At 41.3% G+C, this 21,446-nt stretch overlaps 1 protein-coding gene across 1 annotated transcript in view; it reads right to left on the bottom strand.

The window, feature by feature from the left end:
* Positions 1–8,951: 8,951 nt before the first annotated feature.
* The window catches only part of LOC309601828 (F-BAR domain only protein 2-like), a 108,625-nt gene continuing 96,130 nt past the window's right edge, over positions 8,952–21,446 (bottom strand). The window contains exons 19-24 of the mRNA XM_082335003.1: positions 20,975–21,130; positions 18,540–18,672; positions 15,125–15,324; positions 12,077–12,141; positions 9,449–9,613; positions 8,952–9,195 (exon numbers count right to left, since the gene is read on the bottom strand). Coding sequence (XP_082191129.1) covers positions 9,173–9,195; positions 9,449–9,613; positions 12,077–12,141; positions 15,125–15,324; positions 18,540–18,672; positions 20,975–21,130 — 742 coding nt within the window. The 3' untranslated portion in view covers positions 8,952–9,172. The remainder of the gene's footprint in view (positions 9,196–9,448; positions 9,614–12,076; positions 12,142–15,124; positions 15,325–18,539; positions 18,673–20,974; positions 21,131–21,446) is intronic.

Genomic DNA, 21,446 nt, shown 5'->3' with positions numbered 1-21,446 from the left:
AACAGTTTAATAACTAAAGTAAAATAAAAATAGAACAGTAGTAATAGTAATAATAACAATAATAATAAAAGCAAATAATAATAGTACAATAGTAATACAAAGCAAGTGATACACTGTACACCTGCCGACTGATGCCCAGCACGTCCCCCAAGCAGCGATCATTGCCCCCCCCCGGCCAACTCCCCCCGCTCATATACTGGGCATGACGTCATGTGGTATGGAATAGCCCCTTGGCCAGTCTGGGTCAGCTGTCCTGGCTGTGCCCCCTCCCAGCTTCTTGTGCACCTGGGAGAGCATGGGAAGCTGAAAAGTCCTTGACCAGTGTGAGCGCCACTTAGCAACTACTTGGCACTACTTAGCAAGAACCAAAACATCAGTGTATCATCATCCACATTGTTCTCATCCTAAACCCAAAACACAGCCCCATACTGGCTACCAAGAAGAAAATTAACTCTATCCCAGCTGAAACCAGGACAGTATCCACCCCTTATTCCATAACATTTACGTCATGCCCAGGTCCCACATTATCCAATACATCCTCATTAACCACCACCCCCTTCCTTTCCTTTGATACAATACACGGGTATCATTCCCTTAGTCTATATGCTATCCCTCTAGGACGTTTGTGAGTACATTTAGTTTATGACTTTGGGATTCATCTGTCATAATGGTCTTTCTGGGCAGGAGAGGTAGTGCGTGGTGTTGGATTGTAGCATGCTGAAGCCAGTTCTAGTTCTATCACCTCTGCACTTTGTTCGGTTTCATCAAAGTTCATTCTTCATTAATCTGGGTGATTCTTACTGTAATACTGTTGATATGGCATATAGTAATCACAGAAGTGATGACATCCAGTATTATATAGCAACTAACATTATATAATTCAGTTCATTGTCTATTTTCACCCAAAATCAAATCCCCTTGAGGTACACATTGGGCTTCCCCATCCTTCCGCAGCACCCACCAAGTGCACCCAGGTCCTTGAGCAAAAGCAATCCCACGAATGCATTTACCTTTGCCTGAGGCGGGAGTAACCCAGACTGTCTTCCCCAGCATATTTTTTATGTGTGCTACAGGGACTTTATCCCCCTCTACAGTACGTAAAAGTCTTGATTGGGCAGGGCCAGCTCGATTGGCAGATCCCCTACTGTTGACTAACCAGGGGGCCTTTGCTAAATGCGTATCCCAGTGTTTGAATGTTCCACCGCCCATTGCTCTCAGTATAGTCTTTAACAGTCCATTGTATCGTTCGATTTTCCTGGAGGCTGGTGCATGATGGGGGATGTGATATACCCACTCAATGCCATGCTCTTTGGCCCAGGTGTCTATGAGGCTGTTTTGGAAATGAATTCCGTTGTCTGACTCAATTCTTTCTGGGGTGCCACAGGACTTGCTTTTCAAGACCCAGGACAGTGTTCCGGGCAGTGGCATGGGGCAAAGGATATGTTTCCAGCCATCCCGTGGTTGCTTCCACCATTGTAAGCACATGGCGCTTGCCTTGGCGGGTTTGTGGGAGTGTGATATAATCAATCTGCCAGGCTTCCCCATATTGATATTTCAGCCATCGTCCTCCATACCAGAGAGGCTTGAACCGCTTGGCTCGCTTGATTGCAGCGCATGTCTCGCATTCATGGATGACTTGTGCAGTACTGTCCATGGTCAAATCCACCCCTCGATCATGAGCCCATCTCTATGTTGCATCGCTTCCTTGGTGCCCTGAGGTGTCATGGGCCCACTGAGCTAGAAAAAATTCACCCTTATGTTGCCAGTCCAGGTCCACTTGAGCCACTTCAATCTTAGCAGCCTGATCCACCTGCTGGTTGTTTTGATGTTCTTCAGTGGCCCAGCTCTTGGGTCCGTGAGCATCTATGTGACGTACTTTTACAACCAGGTTCTCAATCCAGGCAGCAATATCTTGCCACAGTGCGGCAGCCCAGATGGGTTTGCCTCTGCGCTGCCAGTTGCTCCACTTCCATTGCTGTAGCCACCCCCACAGAGCATTTGCCACCATCCATGAGTCAGTACAGAGATAGAGCATTGGCCACTTTTCTCGTTCAGCAATATCTAAAGCCAGCTGGATGGCTTTCACCTCTGCAAACTGACTCGATTCACCTTCTCCTTCAGCAGTTTCTGCAACTTGTCGTATAGGACTCCATACAGCAGCTTTCCACCTCCGATGCTTCCCCACAAGACGACAGGACCCATCAGTGAACAGGGCATATTGCTTCTCATTTTCTGGCAGTTTATTATACGGTGGGGCCTCCTCAGCACGCGTCACCTCCTCCTCTGGCGATATTCCGAAATCTTTGCCTTCTGGCCAGTCCATGATCACTTCCAAGATTCCTGGGGGACTGGGGTTTCCTATTCGAGCCCGTTGTGTGATGAGTGCGACCCACTTACTCCACGTAGCATCAGTTGCATGATGTGTACAGGGGATCCTCCCTTTGAACATCCAGCCCAGCACCATCAGTCAGGGTGCCAAGAGGAGCTGTGCTTCAGTACCAACCACTTCTGAAGCAGCTCGAACCCCTTCATATGCTGCCAATATCTCTTTTTCAGTTGGCGTATAGCGGGCCTTGGATCCTCTGTATCCCCAACTCCAAAACCCTAGGGGTTGACCTCGAGTCTTCCCCGGTGCTTTCTGCCAGAGGCTCCAGGTAGGGCCATTCTCCCCGCTATGGTGTAGAGCACATTTTTTACATCTTGTCCTGCCTGGACTGGCCCAAGGGCTACTGCATGAACTGTCTCCTGTTTAATTTGTTCAAAGGCTTGTCGTTGCTCAGGGCCCCATTTGAAATCGTTCTTCTTCCGGGTCACTTGATAGAGAGGGCTTATGATGAGACTGTAATTTGGAATATGCATTCTCCAAAAACCCACAATGCCCAAGAAAGCTTGTGCTTCCTTTTTGCTGGTTGGTGGAGACATGGCTGTGATTTTGTTGATCATGTCCATTGGGATCTGACGATGCCCATCTGGCCATTTTATTCCTAAAAACTGGATGTCCTGTGCAGGTCCCTTGACCTTACTTTGTTTTATGGCAAAGCCGGCTGTCAGAAGGATTTGGACTATTTGTTTCCCTTTCTCAAAAACCTCTTCTGCTGTGTTGCCCCACACGATGATGTCATCAATGTATTGCAGGTGTTCCGGAGCCCCACCCTGTTCCAGTGCAGTCTGGATCAGTCCATGGCAAATGGTGGGGCTGTGTTTCCACCCTGGGACAGTTGATTCCAGGTGTACTGGACCCCCCTCCAAGTGAAAGCAAACTATGGCCTGCACTCCTCTGCCAAAGGGACTGAGAAAAACGCATTAGCAATGTCAATGGTGGCATACCACTTGGCTGCCTTTGACTCCCAATTCATATTGAAGTTCTAGCATGTGCGGCACAGCAGTGCTCAGTGGTGGCGTGACTTCGTTCAGGCCCCGATAGTCTGCTGTTAGTCTCCACTCTCCATTAGACTTTTGCACTGGCCATATGGGACTGTTAAAGTGTGAGCGAGTCTTGCTGATCGCTCCTTGGCTCTCCAGTCGACGAATCAACTTATGGATGGGAATCAGGGAGTCTCGGTTGGTGCGATGTTGCCGCCGGTGCACTGTTGTGGTAGCAGTTGGTACCTGTTGTTCTTCAGCCCTCAGCAACCCCACAATAGACGGGTCCTCTGAGAGACCGGGCAAGGTGGACAGCTGTTTAATCTTCTATGTAATCAAGGCAGCTATACCAAAAGCCCCCCAGTACCCTTTTGGGTCCTTGAAATACCCTCTCCTGAGGTAGTCTATGCCAAGGATGCACGGGGCCTCTGGGCCAGTCACAATGGGGTGCTTCTGCCACTCATTCACAGTTAGGCTTACTTTGGCCTCCAATACAGTCAGCTCTTGGGATCCCCCTGTCACTCCAGAAATACAGATGGGTTCTGCCCCTTCATAGCTTGATGGCATGAGGGTACACTGTGCACTGGTGTCTACCAAAGCCTTATACTCCTGTGGGTCGGATGTGCCAGGCCATCGAATCCACACAGTCCAGTATACCCGATTGTCCCTCTCCTCCACCTGGCTGGAGGCAGGGCTCCTCTAGTCCTGGTCATAGCATTCGCTACTGACTTCTTGTAAATGCGAGTCAAAAATCCCTTTATTAGGATCGGAGACAAAATCAGCCCTTCTACCCTGTCTGGGAGCTGCTCACTGGAAACTGGAGCCGCAACTCTCCTGGAAGAACCCCCTTGTGTGATTATTTTTCCTTGCAACTCACGTACTTGTGCCTCTAGGGTCGAGGTAGATTTTCCATCCCACTTCCTCTCCGTGGTCATGCAGATAAAACCACAGGGTGGCCCGTGGTGTGTATCCACTATATCTTCTCTCTTGAGCAGAGGGACGCTTACTCCTAATGGCTGAGATACTGGTCCGTACAGGTGGGGAGTAGGATATATCCTCTTCGAGTTGCTGGACCTTCTGGGACAGTTTCTCCACAGCTGAGACGCAGGCCTGTAGGGAGGAAGAGAGACTTTCTTTGTATTGTCGGAGTTGGCCAGCCATTTCATCCACCGTTGGTCCCTCTTCATCTTTCCAGGTCATTATTGCCAATGAGTTTGCGTACGATGATGGTGCGCTCTGTACAGACCTCCGCCACATGAGTTGCATGCACTTGACTTCATCTGCATCTTTGGATAACTGCTCGTTGTTCAGGTCACCATAAATCACCTCCAGTATGGCTAATTCCCTCAGGTACTGGATACCTCTCTCCATGGTGGTCCACTTGCCTGGGTGACATATAACATCTTCCTTGAAGGGATACCTTTCCTTCACGCCTGACAGGAGTCGCCTCCAGAGGCTGAGGGCTTTTGCCCCTTTTCCAATCGCTTTGTCAATGCCTGCTTCCCTAGAAAGGGATCTCAGCTGCTTGGCTTCCCTACCCTCTAATTCCAGGCTACTGGTCCCGTTATCCCAGCATCGGAGCAGCCAGGTGACGATGTGCTCACCTGGACGACGACCGAAATTGTGGCAATTAATCACGGACTCTGCGTATGATTTTAGGCGAAGACAAGCGAAGATGACAAGCGAAGAAGATGACGACGACGACGATGACAATGACAATGACACTGACACTTTATTTCTACAACCTATCCCTTTTATAATATGATCTAGTGTTCACGAGCAAGCAAAACCCATTTCATTGGCTACTGTCTTGCGTCCACGCATCTCTTCAGCGTTACTTATTGGTTCTTCAAGCTGGTGCACGCGAATTCCTCTTTCAGGGATGTATCCAATCTCATCCTTATTTTTCTGCCTCTAAGTTTCACAAACTTGTTTGTAACAAGCCTCAAGGCCACAGCTGCATTCCTGTGAACCTGTTTGTAACAAGCCTCAAGCGCACAGCTGCATCTCGTCAAAGTAAAACACTATCATCTCATTTATTCCCACACAAAATCTTTTTGCATATCTCGCAGCTCACTCAGGTACAGGGATCGGATGGTTACCATCTCATTTATGGGTTCTGCCTCTTCCTCAGTATTGGGGCCGGTCCTGTTTAATATCTTTATCAATGACTGGGATGAGGGGATTGAGCCTTTATAGAGGGATCTGGACAGGCTGGATCGATGGGCCAAGGCCAACTGTATGAAGTTCAACAAGGCTCAGTGCTGGGTTCTGCACTTGGGTCACAACAACCCCATGCAACGCTACAGGCTGGGGGAGGAGTGGCTGGAGAGCTGCCTGGCAGAAAAGGACCTGGGGGTGTTGGTTGACAGCTGGCTGAATATGAACCAGCAGTGTGCCCAGGTGGCCAAGAAGGCCAATGGCATCCTGGCTTCTATCAGGAATAGTTTGGCCAGCAGGACTAGGGAAGTGATGGTCATCCTGTACTCAGCAGTGGTAAGGCCACACCTCGAGTACTGTGTTCATTTTTGGGCCCCTCACTACAAGGACATTGAGGTTCTGGAGCGTGTCCAAAGAACAGCAACAAAGCTGGTGGAGGGTCTAGAGCACAAGTCTTATGAGGAGTGGCTGAGGGAGCTGGGGTGGTTTAGTCTGGAGAAGAGGAGGCTGAGGGGAGACCTTATTGCTCTCTACAACTACCTGAAAGGAGGCTGTAGTGAGGTGGGGGTCAGTCTCTTCTCCCAAGTAACAAGTGATAGGACAAGAGGAAATGGCCTCAAGCTGCGCCAGGGGAGGTTTAGGTTGGATATTAGGAAAAACTTCTTCACCGAAAGGGTAGTCAGGCATTGGAACAGGCTGCCCAGGGAAGTGGTTGAGTCCCCATCCCTGGAGGTATTTAAAAGACGGGGAAACGTGGTGCTTGAGGACATGTTTTAGTGGTGGACTTGGCAGTTCTAGGTTAACGGTTGGATCGTAGAATGGTTTGGGTCGGAAGAGACCTTTAAAGGTCATCTAGTCCATCCCCCCTGCAATGAGCAGGGGCATCTTCAAATACATCAGGTTGCTCAGAGCCCCATCCAGCCTGACCTTGAATGTTTCCAGGGATGGGGCATCTACCACCTCTCTGGGCAACCCGTTCCAGTGTTTCACCACCCTCATTGTAAAAAATTTCTTCCTTCTGTCCTATCGCTATTGGCCCTGCTAAAGAGTCTGTCCCCATCTTTCTTATAAGCCCCCTTTAAGTATTGAAAGGCTGCAATAAGGTCTCCCCGCAGCCTTCTCTTCTCCAGGCTGAACAACCCCAGCTCTTTCAGCCTTTCCTCATAGGAGAGGTGTTCCAGCCCTCTGATCATTTTTGTGGCCCTCCTCTGGACCCACTCCAACAGGTCCATGTCTTTCCTGTACTGATTATCTCTACTACTTATCACTTACTTACAAATCAATTAACACTTTAAAAATGTTCAATACAGGCATAGTTTTGTTCTATAATTGCTTAGAAGCTCTGTGGGACTAAATGCGAAAGGATAAGCAATATAAATCAGTATTTAAATTATACATTACATATTTATTATGGGTGCAAAATTTTTTAAAAATTTATATTTTATGAAAAATCAGAGATATTTACAATTTTTGTAGGATAAACTTGTATGTTCTAATTTACGATCCAATGTAGTAACAATCCATAAAAATTCAGATCCTTTAGAGTTGTGTTTACAAATTAATTTTCTTAGGAGGCAGCTACAATGGATAGTGCTGTATACACAAGCAAGAACCAGCTTGCTACATATGGTTTTCTTATCCAACACACACATGTACTTTTTACGTTGTTTTTTAATTTCTTTACAAAAAGTCTATATAAGCTTGTATGGCTTCAAAATTGTAACCTGCACCCAATACAAATGTATGTATAATCACCTAGTTTAAAAGTGCTGAAACATAACTACTTAATTTAACTAAGAAATGAAAGTAACACTTGATTAAAAACAGCAATGCAGTTTTGGGTTTTCATTAATAAAATAGTCATGTTAAACACGGTTTGATTGCAAAGCAGATTACAATTAAGATTTCAGTAAAAAGACTGTACCATTTTCTATGAGTTAGAAATTTACCATTCAATAAGATTAGCAAGTTAAGAGCCAAATATACTCTTCCAATCAAATCTACAGTACAGTATGTGCTTAGTGCTAATAATGGAACTCTCATCTGCAAAAGTGTGTAGTATACATTAGAATTTATATAGCCTCTACAAAGCTTAATTTATTGTAAAGCTTCAGCAGTCCAATTCATTACTGGTTTTGAATGAATTAGTTCAAGCAAGTTTTGTTGTTTTAGTAGAGAATTTGAAATAGATACTGATACTCAAAATGGTCATATAAAATTCCCACTTGTAGGCTATTGAATTATTTTGCCCCAATACTTTTGATTTCAGCATTGAAAAAACACTTGATAATACAAATACATAAAAGATTTTCTAAATTAGTGACTTGCTTTAAAAGACGTTATTGCTGTGTCACTTCCCTGTGCTAAGGTTGTGGCAAGCAGATTAGATGACAATAAAAATATTAAAATTGGTGGGTTTAGATAAAATTTAAAATAATAGAAATGGCAGTACTTGTCATCTTGCTGCTATAAAATACCCTTCTAAAATGCTATTCCTCCCAAAGTACTATGTTTACATTCACATCACACAACCCTCAAAGCACTTTAATTCCAAAGACTTGCAGTCTAAGTGAAAGGAAATGCTGTTTGCTTTTACCATCTTCTGTGATATTTCAGGATTTTCATCTTTGGTGACATTAAAGTTACTATCTCAAAGTTTCAAAAAGTCCTGCATGATGCATCTCCCTTTACTACAGCTGCATTTATTGCAATTTCCCCATGAGGAAGTAAACCAGTATTTTAAACCTCTTTTAAAACAATCATCTCCAGTTTTGCAAATCTGCTTTCTAAATCCCAGTCGAAGGAATTTTTATCAAGTTGTATGTATTATACAAACACCATGCTTTCTTGATGAAGAGCCAAACTTTGAAAAAGGAATTGAGGCATGTGAATAACAAAGTGGATAGGCACAGTTGTTTGTTTTTTTTTTTTTTAAAGGCACAAATGTTATGCAATTCATATAAAAATAAATTAAATCTACAGCATTGATTGAAACAATCACAACACCCATAAAATTTACTAACTGCAGAAGTAAATCTCTTCTGTCTTTTGCAATTTTGTAACACATTGCACTTAGGAAAAAACCACTATATAAAACAACTTACATGTTAATAATATATGATACACAGGCATCAAGTTACATTTTTTTATACATCTCTAACTCAGCTGGTTCTATGGCACAAGTGGATGGAAGAACTATGTGAGACTTTGCCTCTGTTTTCTTTAAAAACTGGCAATTAAAGAATCTGAAAAATTAATATTACTTATGGAAAGCTCAAATATTTCTTACTTGCTTTCCTACATTTTTAGGTTTAATGTTTACAGTATAAAATACAACTTCATACTTTCATTACAACTACTGATTATTATTTTGACTTCATCTATATAAATTTACTAAAATTTCAATAAATTTTTCCAAATATTGCAGATGATCATTTACAGACAGTGTTGAAGTTAACTTCAGTGCTATTATAAAGTAATAAAAAGTTTGCAAAATGACTTTTAAAAGTGCATTTTCTGTTCTGTAGTTCAGCCTCAAAGTAGGTCAACATTTTAAAAAAATTAATGCATGCTAAAATAGTGTTTGAAAAGTATAGAGGGCGGAGTGAGCTTCTTGCACTCCTTTGATCCAATGACTTCCACAGGTTCATCAGAAGTCTGCCATATACCGTCCTGAAAAATAAAGGTAGGTTTTTTGCATTCAGTAGATAAAACAGATTTTGTCAGTATTTTCCTGGGAGCAGTTTGACTAACTATGGAAAAACAAAAGTGAAACAGTATGGAAAAACAAAAGTGAAACAGTTTTCAGCCATGTTTTTGAGGAAAAGTATTTATGCATCACTTATTTAACAGTTTCATATTTTATAATTTAGCACTATAGAATATATTAAATTAATTTGAATATATAAGCATGTTGGAGTCTTACCAGTGGCAAATCTCTTCTTAAGGAGGGAAAGTCGATAGCCAGTGCCTACTAGCTCTACATCTACTCCTGAAAGGGTGCTTCCTTCACTAATGAATAGCACTGCAAGTGTTGCTGGTTTACTGGGTCCTTCTGAAAGTTCAAATTTTGCCCTGAGGGATCCAGAACCTATAAAAATAACAAAACTGAAAGGCTGGTTGTTTTGCAAGACCAAGACGATCTCCCAAAATTTTTAGTAGTAAGGAGTAGAACTAACATGGTGATCTTTAAGACCTATTCCTAGTGGCAGTCCTATATAAATTTTCAGAAAAGATGAGAGTACAACTCTCTTTTTTTCCAATACTCTGTTTAAGACAGTGACTAGTGAATGATTTAGAGAGAAGCAATACACATTTCTACAAGATTATACTCATAGAAGAATGTGTATATCGGACAGCCTGGTAATCTCTTATTACATTAAATACCTGATTGTTCCCTATAATCATCATTTATGCTTGCTGGTCTATCTTGTATGTAGTACTTTTCATTAGCAGATTTGAAAGTACATCAGAATATTTAAATGTCACTATCTGTCTGGATGAATGTACATGAACAAAACCATTGGAAGAAATGCAGCTGAACGGTAACGTACCCAGAGGAAAGAAATTCTTATTTTTCTAATAAAGACAAGGTCTGATTAAATACATTTCCCAAAAAACTTGAGTTGATTTTTCATAGACTGTGGTGAAGTTCACTTCAGTGCCATTATAAAGTAGCAATAGTTCAAAATTACTTTAAGTACACCTTTGTGGTCAATGCAAGGCATTTTAAAAAAACCCAACATTACTGCTGGTCTCTTTTTCTAGTTCTTAAACAAGTCTTTTCTTGTTCTTGCAAAATATGTTGGGAAAAAAAGAGATTTAAATAATTAATTAATAGAATAGTGAAATTCAAGTATTTTTACTTCTTTAAAACAACTAGTCAGTAGGAACTGCTAAATGAGGAGGAAAGTTAGTAACTGAAATGTTACTAGGGTAAAAGCAGGAATTGATGAAATTGTTTTATGCAATGGCTTGTTCTTGATAAATTTGGCTTAAAGTCCATTTCATTTCTTCAGTAGGTCTGTCACAGTTTGGGTAAATCGGAACTTCTTTCCACTGTAAGTATGGAAACTCATATATTCAAGTGCTTTCAAAGTTAGTTCTGTGTTTTATCTCTGTCTGCAACTGACAGCTCACATAATGTGCTGGCACATAAAAAACCAAAACATTTTACCACTCTGTACACCAGAATAAGGAGGACTTCAAGACATTTCTCCTAATATTAAGAGTGTTTCTGCAACTTCTCCCTTTGTTTCCATAAGCGTAAGACTGGCATAGTATTACTTCCTCTTAAACACTGAATTGTGAGTACTAAGTGTTTATACTCAAACAAAAGGGGAAGAAAGATGGTGGGAAGAGAAGGGAATATAGCAGAAGCAGTGGGATATGTGCAAGTCTACTGAACACACACAAGACGTGATCTGCATCACTGGCAGCCCATTTTATGCTGCTCTGCAGGTGTGCAGTAGCTCTTTATCTGGCTGCATTCATGTTTTAGTATGATTTTTTCTTTTAAAAGAAGCTCCACAGTTTGGTAAAGGAAAAAAAGAGAAAGCTATCCCTACAGAATCATAATGGAAGACAGATGGCAAAGAACTGTGAGGTCAGTGAATGATAAAGTACACCAGACTACAGCAATAACTTCTATCGGATCAAATTCTCTCTGATTTTGTTTGAATGACTACCACAGCTTTGCAGCCTTTGCAGCAATAGAAGAGGTTTTCCCTTCCCAGGCTTGTGGTTCCTATATGAAACCAGTCATATTTACAAGCAAATATGTGCTTTCATAATTCCCTTCACTAAATTCTTAACAGGGCCAAAGGCCTTTCCATTACACTGCAAGTCCATTTCTCCACAGAGGCTTTTTGGATGAGATGCCTCCATTTGGCTCCTGTTTTTCTGCTTCAGAAAAACATTGCATCTGCAAAGGCTGCAAGGGCTGTGACATCAACTGGACCTCAGGGAAAGGCAGCTGGGCAGAGGACAACTATTGGTACCTTACAAAATGCTATATAAATTACCACTCTGAGCAGATGTGCATAGATGTATTTTTTTCTTGGAGTCATATATGGTCAAAACAGAAACCCTCAAAATGTTGGTCAAGAATCATCTATAGTTGAGCCTATCTCAGCAAAGGACTTTTGGATTCCCCCCCCCAGTTCTTCCACTTACCTCTTTCTACTTTATCTCAATTGTCAGTGTGTGGAAAAACAGAACACACATATTAAACATATTTTACTTTGAATAACTGCTCATTTCCAAATAGCATTGATGTAATAATTTCCTTGTTCAGTCTAAACTCTATTTTAGTGGTACTAGCTGCTTTCAAGAGGCTTCACTATTTTTCTTTTTATAATTAGTTAATATTTTTACATCTCGCTGTTAATGGAATCTCTTAGGAGGAATTTCATTGAGAAGAAGGTGAACTGATAAACAGGATACAGAAAGTGTAAACAGGCATGAGGACATAGAAGCTAAAATGCCTTTTTGAGGCTTTTTTACTGTTATCATTTTTCTGTACAAGAAAACAAAACAAAAGAGTTCAACTTGCCTCCATTCTCAGACTTCTCTGAAATGCTAGATATTTTCCAATAAGCTTTCATCTGGTCTGCATTCCTGTAAGGGAAAGGTAGGTTAGTTATAAGCACCAATTTTTAGAATATTATTTCCCTAGATTTACCCTGGTACCTTACAGACCATGCGTGTATAACCTACATCTCTCAATGGAGGTTTATAAAAATATTTGATCATTTTAAGGTGAGTTTGTGGAAAACTATACAAAGCAAACAGGAAAACAGAGGGGTATGTCTGCATTGCCCCTGAGCTTGCAGCAGAGCTCAGATCATAGAATCATTAAGGTTGGAAAAGACCCTTAAGATCATCGAGTCCAACCGTTAACCTATCACTGCCAAGTCCATCACTATACCATGTCCTCAAGCACCACATCTAAGATGTACATACCATCTTTTTATACGGTTAACACTGTCCTATGCCCAGGTTATGGCTCCGCTTCACAACTCAAAACCCTCTGTGGTCTCAAAGGGTAAGGAAAGGCCAAACATGCTGGAAGCAGTTTGAAAGCTGGGTCTTTATGCTTCATGACGATGGTATGAGGGGGAGCAATATTGATTGCTCTCCCCTATGTGAGACTCCTGGCTGTATGAATTTTATTCCATTTCCATTCTAGTAAAACTAGTTGGCAGAAGTACTGGTGTAGCAGGAGTGAAATGCTCACACAAGTAGCATAGATGGTAGTGGTTACTTGCAGGAGGTCGAATTATAAAACATTTATTCTTAAAAAAAAACCCCCAAAACCCACCACCCAACTCACTAGACCAAACATATAGCAGGAGACACATACTAGAGCTGCCTGGGACATGACTGTGTTTTTTTTGTCAGCTTTCAAGGCTCAAAATTCTGGCCTTGGGTAGTTGCCTAGGTGAAAGAATACCTGGGCTTGAGTCCCTTACTCTGATGAATCTGCAATGGAACTGTCACTAAGTTTTGAGTCTTCCTTAGCTAACACTAGGTATTCTGGATGGGCATTCTGGCTCTCACTCAGGTTTCATTACTGAAGGGTTTGTGGAAGAAGCCTGAGCAGGGAGGAATGAGACTGGCTTCACCAAAAGTTCTAGTCAAGTTGTGCAGGCAGGATACCAAACCTGCCCTTGCTCACAATAAGCTTAATGTGATTTGGTTAAAAGTATTGCTCCCTTGAAATACCAAGTCAAGAAAGATTCAGTCTTGCCAGTATTTTTTCCACTTAAAATGATACTGTATTACCACTTTGTCTATTTAACACATTTAAATGTATTGCCTCCAGAAACATCAGAACCTTTCTGATAAATACACCAGGTTTATTTTATTTCTGAACCCTGCTTTATAAGGTAAACTGATCTATAAGTAATAAGGTTAACAAAGCCTGACTTCCCTCAACTTGGTATTCTTTGCCCTCTTAACCTTCATGTTAAAAAGACCCTCTTGTTCCTCTTGGAAATAAACAGTCCAGGAATTACGTTACAGCTGGGCAAGTACTTATGTGCTGCCAAACCACAGGCACAGTGATCGAATTCTGCTCACCTTTTGCTCCAGGGATGTCCCGCTCTGCCTAGCCCTGCTACCCTCTGCTTGTTTTCACAAACTTGTAGAAACATAGTTATCCAAGACACGTCTCACTTTCAAGTGCTGCTGTAAATGGTCTGCAGGCTTAGAAGGTGGTGGCAGGTAGCAGCAAGCCAGATAATAATCAGCACGACACTTGAATTGAGAGACAATGCTACCTGGCTTATGAAGAGCTCCTCAGTTACTGAAGTTTGTTTTTTTTAAAACTATTTAAATTAGAAGCTAATTTTTAAGTTAGAACAATCAAGAAATCTTTTTAAGAACTGCATTTCTTCTATTCTCTCTATATAATCTATATATATGGATATATTTATAGACACACATGCACATATATATATAATGTTTTTTAACCATTAAGATATTTTGGTTTCAAATCACGTTATTAAAAATATCTATCCTGTCTATTGGCCAAAAGAAAGCAAACATTGGAAATTTCAGAAAGGCTTGTATTCAGAAAGGTTTGTATTATTACACAGTTGGAATGGGTGCATATAGTCTCATTTTAGTTTATGTGAATTGGCTGTACATGATCTGTTTTGGACCAGAAAATGTCCTAAACATCTGATACCATGCATTTTATCAAGAGGAAAAAAATTAGCTGTTTCTTCCAGTGAAATTTTTCAGACTGTGACAGGTACACTCTGCCACCTTCCCCCCCCCCCCCCCCCCCCCCCCGAAGATCAAGGCTTTTAACATGGTTTTCACTGACTTTTCGCACCTTTTATGCTCTACTGTGCCTGCCGACATGTGCACACCTTGGTCAAGTGCCGACCATCATGCACCCACCAGGGCGCCATACACCCCTTGGTAGGGGGAGCAGGAGAAGCGGAGCCCCTCGGTCACCAGACAGGGTCCACAGCCAATGAGGTGCCTTGGCTCAGAGAAGCTTGTGGATCATGACCAATTACAACCACAGCTCAGACCCGACCCAGGGTATAAATGGGGCGCCACCGGAGACCCCCTTTGAGTGGTCTTCTCAGAGCAATGGGTCTGTGTTTGAAACCTCTCCCCTTGGGTTGGGATGCTGCCTGAGGAAACTTCCCAGTATTGAGTGCCCTCACTTCCTTTTGGTGAGTGATTTCTTCTGGATATATCCATGAGTGAGCCCACCCCCCCCGCCCCGGGTGAGCAATTACATCTTCTGGGTACCCACAAGAGGAAGAGAGTTTCCCCCCCTTGTGAGTGAGCGTGTGCGCGCACTTTGGATCATCATTCTCGTGTGTACTGACGTGTAGTAACAATACCCCGACTGACACCTCGAACCTGTTATGTGTTAAATGTTATCAGTGTTGACTGATTTTGGTTTACCCCTGTTTCTCATTGGTTTCTGTCATGTGGTTTTGGCTGTTTTGTGAAATAAAGTTGTTTGAGCTTGTCCTTTGTTTGGGTTAGTTTTAGTGTACCTCCCTGACAGGCTGACACTAATGAATACACTGAAATGAATTTGAAATAATAAAAAGAAAGGTATTAATATTACCATTTTGCAGGTGGAAGTGATTGCATGTTTGTTACTCCTCCATCTACTGGTACTACAACCTGGACATCAGACAGCATACTAGGCACATTCATAGACTCTGGATTGTATTTATAATCCACTCTCACATCAGTAGTGCTAGCATTACATTTCCAGTAAGTTGCAAGATTCAAGGGAGTGGACTGGATGCCATTTGAAGATACCTGTAAAAGAATAAACCATTGAAAGCAGCTTAATTGAAATATTCCCCTTTTGGGCAGAATTAGGGAATGATGGTAACGAGTATAACTCTAAATCCTGACAAAAGACCAAAAGAACAATTGACCTCTGAGCCGTTAATCTCAGAATTCTGAAGACTGTTGTAGCCTAAAGTAATTCCTGTTCTTTTAATTTTAAATTAAAATAATTTTAAAAAGGTTTAAACTCCCTCTGGCCCACGAGGCTCCTTCCCATTCTGGCTTTCATAAGTCAAAACAGTTTTGTTTAATCTTGTGTTCTGCCTCACACAAGAAAAATGCTTGTGGCAAAATGACTTCATCCTTAGCAGTTGTGTGCCGTACCAATTCAGCTGCCCAAACAGCCAGCAGCAGAGGGCAATACCTGTCATTGGACAGGCAGCCAGCAAAACAGTTCTTACCTATTAAATGCATTATTTTCCTGCTGCAGGAGGGTTGGATGCTGCTGCTTCTGTAGCTGAGCTTGTGCTACTGCCCTGCTGCACCTCTACCACCTTCCTAGTCTACTTGAAGAACCTTCTATGCCCCAGCGTCCCTTCTCACCTTTCCTTGGCAGCCCAGAACCCTTTCTATCTGCCAGGGCTTCTGTATGCCACTGCCTCATTTTTCCCCCCAACAGTAAAGATCTTAAATAGATCTCATTCTTCCACAGTACTCATTTCTGCAATCCAAAGATATGTTCTGTTCCTTCCATCTTTCTCAGGAATTCTTTGTGTACCTAACATGCTTTTTATAGATTCAGTATGCCAAGATTTTAAACTATACTGGGAGGATGTCAAAAGCTACAATGATATTAATTGCTGAAATGATAGGTTCTTTTGTTTTTTGATGTAGAGACAGTTGGCTCAGATGTTCAACCATCTCAATGCAGGCCTAGCAAATCCCTGTTCTCCCTTTTGAGAAGAGTCTGTCTGTCTTGAATTTTCATGAAGATTTTTTGTTGACAGCCAGAACATCTTCTCACAGATTCACAGAAGGGTTGAGGTTGGAAGGGACCTCTGGAGGTCATCTGGTCCAATCCCCCTGCTCAAGCATGGCCACCTAGAGCTGGCTGCCCTGGACCATGTCCAGATGGCTTTTGAATATCTCCAAGGATGGGGACTCCACCACCTCTCTAAACAACCTGTGCCAGTGCTCGGTCACCCTCAAGGTAATGCATGCACAATACTTTGCCTAATGCAGCCCAGGATACCATTAGCCTTCTTTGCTGCAAGGGCACATTGCTGGCTGTCGTGGTTTAACCCCAGCCAGCAACTAAGCACCACACAGCCGCTCACTCACTCCCCCCACAGTGGGATGGGGGAGAGAATCGGAAGAGTATAAGTTAGAAAACTCGTGGGTTGAGATAAAGACAGTTTAATAGGGAAAGCAAAAGCTGTGCATGCAAGCAAAGCAAAACAAGGAATTCATTCACTACTTCCCATTGGCAGGCAGGTGTTCAGCCATCTCCAGGAAACCAGGGCTCCATCACGCGTAACGGTTACTTAGGAAGACAAACGCCATCACTCCCAATGTCCCCCCTTCCTCCTCCTTCCCCCAGCTTTTATTGCTGAGCATGACGTCATATGGTATGAAATATCCCTTTGGTCAGTTGGGGTCAGCTGTCCCAGCTGTGTCCCCTCCCAACTTCTTGTGCACCCCCAGCCTGCTCGGTGGTGGGGTGGTGTGAGAAGCAGAAAAGGCCTTGACTCTGTGTAAGCACTGCTCAGCAATAGCTAAAACACCCCTGTATTATCAACACTGTTTCCAGCACAAATCCAAAACATAGCCTCATACTAGCTACTATGAAGAAAATTAACTCTATCCCAGCCAAAACCATCACACTGGCTCATGTTCAACCTGGTTTCCACCAGGACCCCCAGGGCCTTTTCTGCAAAGCTGCTTTCTAGCTGGGTGGCCTCCAGCATATACTGGTGCCTGGGGTTGTTCCTCCCCAGGGGCAGGACTTTACACTTCCCCTTGTTGAACTGCATGAGGTTCCTGCCAGCCCATTTCTCCAGCCTGTCCAGGTCCCTCTGGATGGCAGCACGACCCTCTGGCCTATCAGCCACTGCTCCCAGTTTGGCATCATCAGCAAACATGATGAGGGTACACTTTGCCCTCTCATCCAGATCTTTAATGAAGATGTTAAACAGGACTGAACACAGTATTGACCCCAGGGTACACTGGCTACTTACTGGCCTCCAACTAGACCTCATGCTACTGACCATCACCCTCTGGGCCTGGATGTTCAGAGTTTTCAATCCACCTCATTGTCTGCTCATCCAGCCCATACTTCATCAGCTTCTCTATGAGGATGTGTCCTGGTTTTGGCTGGGATAGAGTTAATTTTCTTCCTAGTAGCTGGTATAGTGTTATTTTTTCTTCCTCTGCTGTCCTATTAAACTGTCTTTATCTCAACCTGTGGGTTTTACTTTTTTTTTTCCAATTCTCTCCCCCATCCCACCGGGGGGGGGGGGGGGTGGGGGGGTGAGCGAGCAGCTGTGTGGTGCTTAGTTGCCGACTGGGGTTAAACCATGACAGGATGCTATGGGAGACAGTGTCAAAAGCCTTCCTGAAGTCTAGAGAATATCCACTGCTCTCCCCTCATCTACAAGGCCAGTCATTTCATCATAGAAGTTTATCAAGTTGGTCAAGCATGACTTCCCCTTGGTGAATCCATGCTGACTACTCCTGATGACCTTCTTGTCCTTCACGTGCCTGTAAATGGTTTCCAGGATGAGCTGTTCCATTATACTGTGAGAGGTGAGAACATCATGCGTTCTCATATATTACAGTTGATTAGCTACAGCATCCAAAAATTATGCAATTGCAAAATCAAAATACAATATAATTACAAACTCAAACGAACCCCCACCAAAACCCCTAAATTCAAGGAAAACTTAACTTTGTTAACAAATACCTAAAGAAGCAGTGTTTGAAGCTTGCACACATGAATTGGAGTGTGAGCAAGCTGAAACAGGTCATGAATGAACAGGGAATGACATGAAGGCATAACACAAATGCACTCAGCCTGGGCAGAGCCTCTGCATTGGAAACAATGACATACCCAGAATTGGCCTAGATGAGGGATGACAGTTCATATGCATGCAAGCAGGCGAAGAACAATTCTTATAATTTCTGTATAGATATGAAATCTGCCAGAGTTCCTTAAAAAATTCCAAAGGGAAAAAAGTGTTTACCTGATACTTTAAAACATCCACATTATAATAGGATGCAGATGGATTCTGCTCTGATAATTTCTTGAGGTAGACAGTTATAGCTTGCATGTTCATCCAAAAATCCTTAGTACTGGAGTCACTTTGTGACTGATCACTACAAAGAAAAAGAAAGGTAGGAATCAGAAAGCAACACTGAGTTTTATTATTTCTGATGTCTAAAAATTAAGACTAGATCTTTCCCCTTCTTCACTAATTCAAGCAAGAATTTGTTCTAATGCTTTATAACACATAATTGTACCTTCCTAAATATTAAGACAAATTAACCGCTTGTTGTATCTGGTAAAAATTCTCCTTCCAGGTTGTGGAGCAGTGAGTTTCCTCCACTGATGATCTGCATCACAAGATGGAGCTAATGCCGAATTTGGATTTTACATTGTATTAAAATTGTGTTTTATTAAATCAGGTGCTGTGAGAATGTGTGGGAGGTGGGGATGAAAGCAGTCTTTGAAAAGGAATGTTATCCAATTTGGAATATATCCTAAAATCAAAAAAAAAAAATTGTTATGACACAGGTTCACTAATATACTGAATTAAGATTTGTGCTGTATGTGTTACCACACTTTCACATATTTATAGAGAGTGTAAGCTTTCAAATTTTTTTCAATTAAAAGCTATTTTCAAATTATTATAAAAATTGTTTCTCAGATATTTATAGTTACATTCAATATTAGTAACAATTTATTATATCATTTCTATATGTAGGTAAAAGTGTGCACATGACTGCAGAAGCAAAATCCTGGTTGGGAGCTACTGGAGCACGAAAAGGTGTTTTGCAGATCAAGAATATTTTCAGCTCTGGTTGCATCAGGTTTATTTTTTAATAAGGATGAAGCTTTTAAGAAAACTGATTCAGAAACAAAATTCAAATCACTTAAGAATCACTCTGCGGATCATCTGTGGATACATAGAGGAACTGCATCCATCCCTAAGGAGGCATGCAGAGTGAAAGCTGAAAACGAGCACCTGGAACACAGTAAATATGACTGCAATGGGTTGAACGTCCTAGAACAGTGACTTACATACCAGTAGCCTGTCCAATTTACTTAGAATTTGGTTCTCAATACAGTGTTGTCATTCATGCAATTTCCATTTTCAGTAAAATATATAGATAAACACTTATCACAGAGGCCTTCCAAAATTTAAACAAGTGAAACCAGTAGCAAAATCCTTCTTGCTGCTCCACAACCAAGTGTAATACAAAACAGAAATTCTGATGTCTCCACAAATATCACTCACATTAAAAAGTTCCATCTCTATAAATACTAAGCAAATGACAGTCGTTGCAGTATATGATTAAAAGTCAAATTATTACCATACAGGTTTAACTTCATAAATATCCAGTACATGCATCCTTTCTAATTAGAGGTGAAGTGTTACAGCACTCAAACAAGAATACTAGACATTTTCACTTTTTTCCAAAATATATTTTTTCAGTATAATTCACTGTCAGATACAGCTTTGCTAACATTTCAGTTATAAACTGTCATGTCAAAGAACGATAAATTTAATTTTGTATGAATCATTCATTACATTAAGTATGAATGATCAAAATGAAATTAAATACAAAAGAATGGATGCATGTGGTTTGATTGTTTCAAGTTATTTCAGTAATTTAAAAAATGTAGCATCTAGAAGTGTTTAACTGGTTTTCAAATAATTTCTCCAATAAATGAAATAGAAACTGCTCAGCTGAAACAGATATCTGCTTTTAGAATTGTTTTCTTTGTTGGTTTTTTTTGCAAAAGATATCCAAATGCTGTGATTTATCCTACTCAACCAGCAGCTTTTTTTCTTAAGAATACTCCTAAGCATGCTGCTATACACTTGAGAGATACAATTATGTAATGGATCTGATCTACCATAGAAATGATACAGCTTAAAAAATACACTAGTAACTGACAAATGAGATTAGGTATAGCTCTTACTACTTGTTTTCTATTTAAGGCTACTGTTTCATAATTTAATCTTACCATTGTTACTACTGTATAAAGAAATCCATATGACAATATTAGTGTCCTATTTCTGACATCTAATTTTTCTCCGTATCTGTAATTAGCTATATTGTTCATGTAGCTTGATTAGAAAAAAATGTTGTTTTTTTTTTAAAATAGTTTATTAAACCATTTCTTTTATAAAATGTGTATAAAAACACAGCTACATTTGCAAACTATTTTTAATGGCTCCTGTTATATTCAGCATAAGTTTCAAGTCCAGTAATCACTGAAATTTTTAATGGTGGCAGTGGAGAGGAACTGAGCTAAACAAGATTAGTTCAGGAAATTAAATTATGTATAAGCAAATCAACAAGACTGTAGAGAATTCTGATTTACATATACAACAATTCACATTTTACAAATCATGTAGTTTACTATTATATTAAAAAAAAAATACAAAACCTGTATACAAGTTGTGCATTTGGAAGAATCTGCTCTAGTTTGCTTGTGTTTTTTACCCTGAAGCAGAGCACAGCTGGAGATGGGTTGCTGGTGAAGACTTTAATAATCCCACTTGGGAATGATACTGTCATATCACCAGTGATCTTCACAATACATCTAGAAGAGAATGAAAACATCAGTTTTATTGCAACTCATTAACTGCCTAGTTTTAATACTAATTTTAAAGCAATCGTACTTTTACAATCTGATGAGCTGAATTCAAAACAGAAAATCAATTTCAAATGAGGGTAAGGTGGCACTATGACAACATACTATCAGTTTCAACTTGGAAGTCAGATGAAATAAGAAAAAAAGTTTAGCTGGTTAAGCATACAGTAGTATGGGTGGATATTTTTCAGGCTTTGAAAACATGACACAACTATGCTTAAGGCAAAGCCTAAGTAGCATAGCAAGCAATGTGACAGAGGGAATG

Source organism: Platalea leucorodia (assembly GCF_965183815.1).
Source record: "Platalea leucorodia genome assembly, chromosome: W".
Taxonomy (NCBI): Eukaryota; Metazoa; Chordata; class Aves; order Pelecaniformes; family Threskiornithidae; genus Platalea; species Platalea leucorodia.
This window is presented reverse-complemented; position numbering and strand designations above follow the sequence as displayed.